This window comes from Lolium perenne, chromosome 3 (assembly GCF_019359855.2).
Source record: "Lolium perenne isolate Kyuss_39 chromosome 3, Kyuss_2.0, whole genome shotgun sequence".
In the NCBI taxonomy this organism is placed as follows: domain Eukaryota; kingdom Viridiplantae; phylum Streptophyta; class Magnoliopsida; order Poales; family Poaceae; genus Lolium; species Lolium perenne.
Window position 1 is genome coordinate 335006674 of NC_067246.2, and position 11723 is coordinate 335018396.

An 11723-nucleotide genomic window follows, 5' to 3' on the forward strand; every position below is an offset into this window, starting at 1 on the left:
TAAAACAGCAAACAACATAGGATAATATATTACTCATGCAAACAACTTTTCATTACAGATAATGCATACAATACTTTTACTTCATAAGTTCATAAGAAAGCCAACATTTTCAGTGATTCTACGACTTAAAACATGGCAGTCCTAAGCTTAGAGGTGCATGCAGCAGAACAAGTAACTACTCCTGAGGCTGAAAGGCATTGCGGATCATATCAAGTGTTCTAGTATTGCGAACACGTTGAAGTTGAGAAGGTACATCTTCAAGTTCCTCGTACCCACAGTATTCAATGAGCGCCTGAGCAAGGCTGAAAGGACGGACCATCTGTCTTGTGATTGTTGCAGGATTCAACATGCAGCGAATAGACTCTACCTTGCTGTCCTTGAGGTCATACCTGTTGATGCTATCCCAGTTGGAAAATGGCAGCCGAAGAGTGTAGTAGATGCAGTTACGGTCAACGTGTGGCAGCTTATCCGCATCAACAGATAGACACCTTGGGCCAAGGAAGAGTGCCTGGCTGCCAATGTTCCTGACAGGTTCTAGCACTTTTTGCTCAATATTGACTCTGAAGACATCCACCGGGTCTTGGTGTCCTTGTTCTTCCGTATACGTCAATTCAAGAGCAACAAGTAGCAGTTCCCCAGCAGACCCAGCAAGGAAGAAGTCACGGAAAGAACAATCACCATGTGTCTGTGCAATAAACTCTGCGTGATAATTTGGCGCTGTGCCCACGATCTTGTGTATTGCTCCTTCGCAATCGAGCACGTAAAGGTGACCAGCGTAGGACACTATGCTTTTTAGGAAGACATCCTCGTCTTCCAAGACTTCGATCTGCACCTCACAGAGCGGGCTAGTAGCATCAGCACAATAAACCATGTCGGTGCAGTCGTTGCACATGTCTTTGAAGGTGAACAGAATCGTCGGGCTAGAGCCGGCCACCGAAGCGATGACATGGCGTTCCCGAGGAATCGGCGCAGCAAAGGAGAGCATGTCACCAGTGAAGGGGTTGAGGAGACGAGCGGCGTGCAAGCCCTTTTGATCTCCAAGGATGAGAAGACCATCGGAGGAACCAACCAGGATGTACTTACTTCTAGAGTCGAACCCGAAGGACGGGAGGCGACGCCGGACGAAGCGCCCCGTGGAGACGTGGAGGAAGAGGCGGCCGTCGACGCCATCCTCAGGCTCCTTCTCGTCGAGCATCACCCACTCACGTGGGCGAAAACGGCCGTCGTCGCCTGCGCCCAGTGGAGTTGGCTTGGGGACGGTGACTCGCCAGTTGCGGCAGACGGCCCTCATGTCAACGTAGCAGTCGACATCGTTGGTTGCCAACAGCAAGTCGGCGACCACGTGAACAACATCCTTCGGAAGATTCGACCAGTCCGCCATGGCTCTCTTCGATCTATCTAGGGAGCCTGAGTCTGGGTAGCTTCGTCCCCAGTTCCGAACAATGTATGTGGGCGATGGAGCCGGACAGGACCGGCCGTTATTTGGCTGCCTCGCTCTGAACTCCGTATGTGGACGGATGTCTTGATGTTGCTCTTTACCCCCTGTTTCTATGGTTAACAATCTGTGTCAGCTCACAACCATAAAATAGAAATAAGAATAGACAAAAATATCCGTGTTAAAAAGGCATGCACCTTGTCCAGATGTCACAGCCACAAAATATGTTGATCAAATATTGAATCAACAGCTACCAGCATACTGACTGCAAACATATGAATATAGACAGAGAGAGAAATCAGACATTTCACACCAAAATGCATGCATAAATCAAACTGAAACAAGGGAACATGATGTTACCTTTCGAGATCCATCACACTTTGTCAATCCAGCCCCTCCACTCAAATCCCCATGTCAATCTGGGTCAGGACCTAGGGATTCTACGATTCAGACAACCGTACCAGAGAAAGCAAGCAAATCGACGGAAAACGGAAGGGGAGAAGATTGCCTTACCTTGGCTCAGCAATGGAGGGCGGCGAATGGGTGGGGGGGGGGGGCGGGGGGGGGGGGATGCGGCGGAGCAGCAAGGGCGGCTGGCTGCTTGGTCTCACGTATGTTGAGGAAACTGCACTGGAGGAATGGATTTGGGAGAGACTGGCGGCGGCTAGGGCGAGATGAGTTGGGCCGGTAAAATAAAATACTACGTACTACTTTTACTGGGCCTGTGTGTACCCATTTGTTTGGACTATTGTATGACTTGAGTTACAAACTTATGCATGTCTACTAGTTTCCCTCAAAAAAAATGCATGTCTGCTAGTTTGAGCCAAACCAATAATCAGACCTACGGATCTGAAAAGGAGAGTAAGGGCATCTTCAACGGCGGCGCGACACGAAATTTATCGATTTTGTTCGCGCGTTCATTTGCGTCTGAGGTGCTTTTATTGGGCGATGCATTTGCGCGTTCGCATGAATTGGGATGTTTTAAACAACAAAATAAACAATTTCAAAGTAGTTTTAGTTATTACATCCAATTTCTTAAAAATCTACATAAAAATAAGATGATATTGACGTCTATGCATTGTCTTTATGGCCAGCCAATACCCACTAATGCTCAATCAGATCTGTTTGTAGGCGTCTGGTACCTGTTCTCATTAGTGACTTCACATTCATATGTAGATACTGCTGTCAGGATAATGCCCTAGCGATTGGCGCAACCAGCTCACCTTGCAAATCCCATTGGTGCTCATTGCGGTCATCAGGACGCTCGTTATCAACGATCATCTTATGCATGATGACACAACAGGTCATCACGTTATGCATGGTCTTCAGTGACCTCGTTTTTGCCGGGCGACGGACAATTTTCCACCGAGCTTGGAGCACACAAAATGCCCGCTCCACATCTTTCGTGCAAGCACTAGTAGGAAAAGCCTCATCAGTGGCGCACGAAAATTCGATTCTGTGGCGCATGGAGGGTGCGCCACAGAAACGTCGCCACAAAAATAAGCTTTCTGTGGCGCACCTGGCCGTGCGCCACAGAATTAAGGTTTCTGTGGCGCACTTGTTGTTAGGTGCGCCACAGAAAAGGGTGCGCCACAGAATTGGTTTTTAGTGCGCCACGGAATTTGCTTGTATTATACACGATTTTGTTCTGCCTGCTATACACATGCAGTTTATAGACAGCAATACAGATACACAGGTTATATACAGCAACATTCAGATATAATATAAATATCATGTACATTGCACAGATATAACATAGACATCATCATCACATTACTTAGAACCCGATCGAGATACATATATAGTGGCAAGTGTCAAATGTTTTGCATACAACTCTTAATTCATACAAAATTCACAATTTCAAGATACAAAGTAGTCTTCATCCGGTTCCTCCTTTGCTCCGTCATCTCTACCCACCAGGCTCACTTGCATCGGGGTCCTTCATCCAGTTCCTACTATGATGAAAATGGAAGAAAGTGAGACCAACAAGTCCGATGCACAAGAGAAATGGAATAAATGCCTCATACATTGTTGGTCAACACAAATATTAACATTCAGGGACGGTGTAAGTGAGACCAAGTCCGATGCACAAGAGATTGATATTTGTGCTATCTTACCAGACTCACTTACGCCGCCCCCGAGTGTACGGTGACCAAACATTTTAATCATCGGCATTTTGAAAATCTCAAAGCAAATGGAATGACAAAATGGAATAAGTGCCTCATACATTGTTGGTCAACACAAATATTAACATTTAGAGATGGCGTCAGTGAGGCCAAGTCCGATGCACAAGAGATTGATATTTGTGCTATCTTACCAGGCTCACTTACGCCACCCCCAAGTGTACGGTGACCAAACATTTTAATCATCGGCATTTTGAAAATCTCAAAGCAAATGGAATGACAAAATGGAATAAGTGCCTCATACATTGTTGGTCAACACAAATATTAACATTTAGGGATGGGGTAAGCGAGGCTGTAGGATGCACAAGAGATTGATATTTGTGCTATCTTACCAGGCTCACTTACGCCACCCCCAAGTGTACGGTGACCAAACATTTTAATCATCGGCATTTTGAAAATCTCAAAGCAAATGGAATGACAAAATGGAATAAGTGCCTCATACATTGTTGGTCAACACAAATACTATGGTCAGAAACCATAGTTGCAGATACACCGCCGTATACTTTGCGAAGGGCCCCTTTCCCGGTTGGCGTTCCGTCAACGGGTGCTTGACGACACAACAACGCCGATCTGCATCTCCGGCGCAGAACCACGCCAGTCCCTCGCTGTCCAAGACGTGAACGAGTCCTTGATGCAAAGACCGTGCCGGCCTGCCCAAAGCATTATGCCGGGCCGTGTTGCCGCGCTTCAAACCGTGTGTCCACCGATCGACACGGCCCGAAGCACGACAACAGGGGTCGGCATGATGCTAGGGAGGCTGGCACCGTCTTCGCATTAAGGACTCGTTCACGCATCGGACGGCGAGAGAAGAAAAGTGGTGCTGCGCCGGAGAGGCATGTCGGCGTTGTTGTCTCGTCAAGGACTCGTTCACGGAACGGCGGCTAGGGAAAGGGGAGCTCGTCTACAAAGTATATTGCGGCGTATAGGTGACCAAACATTCTAATCATCGGCACTAAAATGGAAGAAAGAGCCAAGTGGTATCTCAACTAGATATCATATGCCTCATACTTTGTTGGTCGAAAGAAATATTAACATCCCGGGATGGCGTTAGTGAGGCCAGGTAGGATGCACAAGAGATTGATATTTGTGCCATCACACCAGGCTCACTAGCGACACCCCGAGTGTACTGATTGACCAAACATTCTAATCATCGGCACTAAAATGGAAGAAAGAGCCAAGTGGTATCAACTAAATGGAATGCCTCATACTTTGTTGGTCGAAACAAATATTAACATCCAGGGATGGAGTAAGTGAGGCCAGGTAGGATGCACAAGATATTGATATTTGTGCCATCACACCAAGCCTCACTTGCTCCACCCCCGAGTGTACGAGTGATCGACCAACCATCTAATCATCGACAAGTAAATCACTTGGGGTAATGTTAAAATGTTTGTCTCCATATTTGGGAGACATTTTTAATATTGGAGTCTAGCTAATGGAAATCAAGAACTAGTCTTGATCTCCAAATGGTGATTAGAGGGAATTTATTCATCTTAAGCAACATTAGGGACAAATGGGATCATGCAAGGGACTTGGGTCATTTGGATCATAAGGCATCAATTAAGGAGGCAACCAGGGACAAAGGGAAACATTTGATGATCCATTATCATAGGCAACAAAGCAGCAACTTTTTCCCCTCTAATCTAGCTAGAGTCCTTAAAAGAAATCCATCATAAGCATGGTCAAATACACATATAAAGCATTTGGAGAGCAAACAAGCAGTAGCCATATCACTCAATCCAATAATATAGTAATTTGGATCATAAGGCATCAATTAAGGAGGCAACCAGGGACAAATTAAGGGAAACATTTGATGATCCAGTAAGTGCATGACACTTTGAGCTACCCAAGAATAAAGGCCAACAGTGGATAAACATCTGCTCAACCATTTCTTGCACTAGAGGAAAAGTAACCAACATTGAAACTTGAATAGTCAAGTGACACTACAAGGTCATTTGGATCATAAGGCATCAATTAAGGAGGCAACCAGGGACAAAGGGAAACATTTGATGATCCATTATCATAGGGACATAAGTCAAGATGCTCAAACACACATAGCATGCATGGAGCAGATGCTCCAAAGGGATTATTCATCACTTGGTATATAGACCAAGTGATGCTGGCAAAAGAGAGGCCAATCAAGAACCAAGAAATCCAAGTAAGTGATAGATATGCCTAAACAAGCAACAACACATAGCATATCCCAGCTAACAGCATGAGACAAGTCTTGGTAGCCAAGCTGAATCACCTAGCACCACCTAGCCTTTTAAAACCATCGAAACAGTCCTTTTTCTTCAAAGGATACCACAGTGGCATTCATTTACATGATCCCCTACTGTGGATATCTCTATTTTCATCAAAGCCAACACAAGAAATAGAAATTTATCATTACTCAGTTGAGTTCAAAACAAAGCTAAGACATCACTGGCTGAGCTAAGACATCAAGCTTCCCCACTAATCAGAGCATTATAAGCATACCATAAGCTCACAAGAATCCATCAAGTAAATCATCAGGGGTCCAAAAAACTTGGGGTCCAGAAAACTAATCCCAACAGAGAATTACTTGGGGTCCAGAAAAGTAATCCCAGGCCAACCAAGAGCAACTATAAATATGTATGTATACAAGCCCACCAGTAGCATTTCATGCATTTAAATTCCTATGAACCAGTTAACCTCACTGAGCACAACAAGCATTTAAATGAACAAAGTAGCATCAAATTCCTATGAACCCATCAAGAAAATTGTTAATGCAGTTAACCTCACTGAGCACAACAAATGAACCAGTAGTAAAAAGCACACAAGATAAAAAGTTAACCTCACAGAGCACAACAAAAGAACCAGGTGTAGCATCAAATGAACCAACCGAGCAGCAATGCATCACTAGCAGCAATGCATCACTAGCGACAATGCATCCAGAGCCAACAAATGAACCGTAGCATCAAGATTAATAGCTAAGCATCACTAGCAGCAATGCATCAAGATTAACGACTAAGCCCACCAAGAGCATCAAGATTAACCAACCGAGCGGCAATGCATCACTAGCAGCAATGCATCCAGAGCCAACAAATGAACCAAAGAGCATCAAGATTAACAGCTAAGCATCACTAGCAGCAATGCATCAAGATTAACAGCTAAGCCCACCAGTAGCATCAAGATTAACCAACCGAGCGAGCATTTCGTCAAGCACGTTGTGCTCGCGCGGGGGAGGAAGAGGGAGGGGAGGGGAGGGAGCTCACCGACGATTTGGAGAGTCGTGGAGGAGCTCACCGACGACGACGGCAGGGGTGGAGGTCGCGGCGGCTCCTCCACCTTGACGCGGCGGCGGCTCCTCCACCTTGACGCCGCGCCGGCCCCTCCTCCTCCACGCCGCAGCGGCTTGTGCTGCTGGTGGCGGGGATGGGTAGAGCGTGGCGGCATCCGGCCCTCGCGGAGGAAGGCGGCGGCGGCGGCGACAGCGACGGCAGCGCTCGCCATGGAAGGCGGCGGCGCGGGGAGAGAGGGGAGAGAGGGGAGAGGAACTGTCTGGCGAGGGAGGGGTACGGCCTTGATATAGACACGTTATTTCTGTGGCGCATCCAGACAAGTGCGCCACGTAAAACAAGATTTCGTGGCGCACCGAGGCCAGTGCGCCACAGAACACGTTATTTCTGTGGCGCACCAGGTGCAGTGCGCCGTAGAAAAGGTAAGACCAATGGTTGGGCGTGGCAGGATGTGGGCCCCACCAAGTTTTTGTGGCGCAGCGTTTCGTAGTGCGCCACAAAATTAAGCTATTTCTGTGGCGCACCCAGTATGGTGCGCCACAAAACAATATTCTGTGGCGCATTTTTAGTGGTGCGCCACAAAACTAAGCTTTGCCTATAAGGGTTTTCCTACTAGTGAAGCCTCTTGCATCTTGGCAAACCTCTTCATATTTTTCATGTTTGGATTACAGACAGTCTTCACCAGTGTGGCCCAGTTAGGGTAGATGTCATTAGCAAGATAATATGGCGTCTCATATTCATTTCCATTGATCTCGTACCTCACCCGAGGAGCTTTGCCTTGCATAAGCCTGTTGAAAACCGGTGATCGGTGCAACACATCGATGTCATTGTTGGAACTGGCCATGCCAAAAAAATGAATGCCAAATCTATAAATCTTGAGATATTGTTGCGTCAAGAACGGCAGTGCATCCCTCTGTATGGCCGTTGTAATGACCCTGTCATCCAAATGGACAGTTCTTCCACTCTCAGTGCATGCAATTTATGTTACCGATCATTCCTGGGAACCCTCTAGACTCGTTGATAGACAACAACCGCCTTGTATCCTTAATTGTTGGCTCCCTACAGTAATGTTCTTCGAACATGGCAATCAATGCTCGGCAAAACCTGTACATGGACTCAAGGCAGGTGCTCTCACCCATTTGTAGATACTCGTCGAATATATCAGCAACCATTACATAGGATAGCATGCGAATAGATGCAGAACATTTTTGGTACAAGGTGAAACCTAGCGCACTTGTTGCATTGGTCCTGCATTGGAAGTAGGGGTCGTAATCCCTGACACCCCCTATAATGACCATGAACATGTCCTTTGACATCCTGTACCGGCACCGGAATATTTTTTCTGCGAACACCGGACTGGTGCGGTGGAAGTAGTCCTTGTGGAGCCGGAGGTGCCCTTCCATTCTGTTGTGCGGCAGGTTTTCTAAGCGGCCCTTCACAGAGCCCTGGTGCACCGGCATCTGGCTGGCATTGTGCTCGTAGAGGATGGAGGTTGCAGTAGTGGCCATGGTCTGCATCGTGTGATCGGACTCTTCGTCGGAAGAGGAGTCATCAAGGACCTCGGCGCGCAACTTGTCCAGCATCTTCCACATGTCCATATGCGTGGGTAGCAACTGCGGATCAATGGTCACCCATAATAGCGCCCAAAAGATGAGTAAGAAACCTACCGGCACAATTGACCGAACAGGTCGTGGGCGGCAAGGCCAGGGGGCGAAACTGGCAGATGTTTGGCCACCAACCACGCGTCAGGTGCGGCCCAGAACCTACCCTACATAGATCCTGTTCTTCGGCGCGGCGAGGACCGAGCAGACGACGTGTACTGCGGTGGGGCGGTGGGGTCGAGGTTGGGGTGGTGGCGTCGCACTAGGGCATCAAAGAAGAGGAAAAGGAAGCAAATCCACGCAGTCGATTTCGCTACCCTGACGTGCCGGACCGGGTAAGAAAAGGAGGACGCTCCGCACGGCCGCGCAGCGTCCGTGGAGATGCAAATGTGCCGCATATTTGGGCCGCGTTTACCTCTCCGCGGACGACACGGTCACTATACATTGCACCACTAGAGCAGGGCGCGGGTGAATTTTTCAACCGCGCGGATGTAAACGGATGCGTCGCCCCGCTGGAGATGCTCAAAAGAACCAAAATAAGAAAGCTACGTGCAATGTTTTAAAATAAAATACACTTTTTAGTGGGCCTGCTCGTGCCCATTTGTGTATTTTGCGGGCACTGTTATGTCCAGATTCCATTAGATGATGTACTCCCTCCATCCCATGAATATGTTAAAGATTTATCTAAATTTAAACGTAACCAATGACATATTGTGAAACTTGCTAACTGCCATGTATAAGCACAAAGCTGATACAAGAAATAGAACTACACATTGTAGAACTAATCCTCGTATTAACCATTATGCTTATACATGAACTACAGTTGGTAGATCAACTATACCACGATCTAAGCTAACAAGTTTGTACTAACATATATGGGCAACCAAAGCTTATAAGATCTGAGCTACTGCTGGTAGGTATCTTTGTTACTCACAATGGACGAGGACGATGACATGTCGACCAGGCGATTGAAGATGTCATGCGTCAATGGAACTCGAGCGGCCAAAGAAGGTGGCCTCTCTTAACTGCTGGAAGAAGCTACCCTGGACGGAGGGCGGGAATGGGGGAAATAGTGGCGTGAGATTTGACGGTGAGGCGGGGCCCAGTAAATAGGGAGGTGACTGAATTCTTCCCACAAGATTTTCCCGGACGCGCGTGAGCTTCCGCCATCCCCTCGCGTGATCTCCACGCAAATTTTCCTAGCGAGCGCTATAAGAGATTGGCTCGTGCCTCCTCATACATATTTTAGGCTGCTTTAAAAGAACGAAATATTTTGTCCATCGTCAACCGAACGAGCGATTTTCTTCCCTCTAGATGGGAGAACAGACTCCACGATATGCCCTTAATATTAAGCACGACCAGAAAAGGACAAATCAAGGCACATCTAAAAAATACAAATCAAGGCACAAATGGAATAGCTTCTAACAAGAGCTCAGTCTTCCGACGAGCCGTGACTCCATAGGCCTCGGTCATGTCAAGCTTCTCCGGGTTCCCGCCGCCAGGAATCTTCCAGTCGAAGTGATAGAGAAGGCTCGCGAGAGCAATCTCGACGTTTGACACCCCAAACATCATACCGGGGCACATCTTTCGGCCGGCACCACCGGGGATGAACCTGAAGTCCGTGCCAGCGTAGTCCACCATATCAGTCTCGAACCTCTCGGGCCTGAACTCGCCCGCGTCGGTCCAGCTCTCATCGCCCTTGCCTATCGCCCACACGTTCACGAACACAGTGGTGCCCGCGGGCACGTCGTAGCCCATGACCTTCGCTGGCTCGTTGCACAGCCTCGGCATGAGCAGCGGCACCGGAGCGTGCAGCCTGAAGGTCTCCTTGATGACCATCTGGAGGTAGGGGAGCCGGCCGTCGATGTCCGCCTCGGTCACCTCGGTCTTGCCTTGGAGGACTCCACGGACCTCGGACTGCGCTTTGGCTATTATGCGTGGGTTCCTCATCAGCTCCGACATGGCCCAGGTCGTCGTGGTCGCCGTCGTCTCCGAGCCCGCAGCAAAAAGATCCTGGTCATATGGCAAAAAGTTTTCAGATCGAAATATTTTTGTGGCTTATCCAATCCAAGTTGGAAGAAGCCGTACTAGCGGTGGTTGACTTACGAAGAGGACGCCGCTGATGTTAGCGTTGGTGAGTGTGACGCCGCCGCCCATGCCGCCATTCCTCTGGAACCGGAGTAGAATGGTGAGTATGTCGCCCCTCTGATCACCTCCGGCATCAGCCTTGTCTTCCTCGCTCTCCATCGCCACCTTGTGGTCACTGATCATGGCCTCCATGATGGCGTGGATCCTGTGGTGCACCTCCCACGTCGCCTTGAGGGCCCTGCCGCCGAGCGCCTTGGCGAGGCGCGACGTCGGGAACAGGTCGGTGAGGTTGAACCCGGACATGAGGTCCAGCACCCTGTCCAGCTCCTCCAGGTACGCCGCCCGCTGCGCGCACCGGTCGCCCACGGACACCCGCATGATCACGTCGTTCATCATCACCTTCGCCATCTCGCCGACGTTGACGACGGCACCGCCGGCGGCGGCGACGGACCTCGCGAGCCTGGCGGCCTCCTCCTCCCGGACGGAGCGGAACGAGCGGACGCTCCTCGGGCTGAGGAGCTCCGTGGCGCAGAGCTTGCGCAGGGGCTTCCAGTGCGGGCCGCGCGCGAAGGAGATGTCGGCGCCGCCGTAGGTGAAGACGTCTGCGGCCACGTACATGGGCCGGTTCGCGAAGACGGCGTCGTGGACCTTCATCACCTCCCTGGCCGCCTCCGGGGAGGAGATCACGAGCGTGGGGACGTGGCCGAGCCGGAGCAGCATGACGGGGCCGTGCAGCTGCGCGAGCCTCTGCATGGCCTGGTGCGGCAGCGCGCCGACCAGGTGGTGCATGTGCCCGATCACCGGCAGCGCCCATGGCCCCGGCGGCAGGTTCAGGCCGCCGGCGCTGCGCCTGTGCTTGAGCTTGAGGAGTATGGTGGCGACGAGGGCGCAGAGGAAAGTGTAGGCCACGACCTGCATGGGCGTGGTTTCTGCCATTGAAGCTAGCTTAATTAGCTCTCGATCGGCCGTAGGTGATCAAGAGTTGAAGATAGATATATAGGATGGCAACACGGGTAGAGAAAATGATTGCGAGTCGATTGAGTACAGCAGCTACAGGCGACGGAAATCGATATGAAATGGAGTACAAGCACAAGCGGCAAAAATCGGTATGAAATAGAAGACGACGTGCATGCGTTGTCAGTGAGGTTAACTTAAG

The 11723-nt window shown here is 49.5% G+C and overlaps 2 protein-coding genes across 3 annotated transcripts; both read right to left on the reverse strand.

The window, feature by feature from the left end:
• LOC127345888 (uncharacterized) lies at positions 1-1995 on the reverse strand. Of its 2 annotated transcripts, none has more exons than XM_051372412.2 (4): positions 1949-1995; positions 1796-1866; positions 1633-1700; positions 1-1542 (listed from the first exon to the last, which is right to left on the reverse strand). In XM_051372412.2, exon 4 carries the CDS (start codon positions 1379-1381, stop codon positions 176-178), a length of 1206 nt encoding a protein of 401 aa, XP_051228372.1. In that variant the 5' UTR covers positions 1382-1542; positions 1633-1700; positions 1796-1866; positions 1949-1995; the 3' UTR covers positions 1-175. The 2 variants fall into 2 exon arrangements, with proteins under 2 accessions (XP_051228372.1, XP_071684822.1); XM_071828721.1 differs by having other exon boundaries at positions 1796-1854; positions 1949-1977.
• Positions 1996-9877: 7882 nt separating this feature from the next.
• Positions 9878-11517, reverse strand: LOC127338926 (zealexin A1 synthase-like). The gene is made up of 2 exons (XM_051364867.2): positions 10586-11517; positions 9878-10492 (listed from the first exon to the last, which is right to left on the reverse strand). Exons 1-2 carry the CDS (start codon positions 11501-11503, stop codon positions 9878-9880), a joined length of 1533 nt encoding a protein of 510 aa, XP_051220827.1. The 5' UTR covers positions 11504-11517.
• Between the last annotated feature and the right edge of the window lie 206 nt (positions 11518-11723).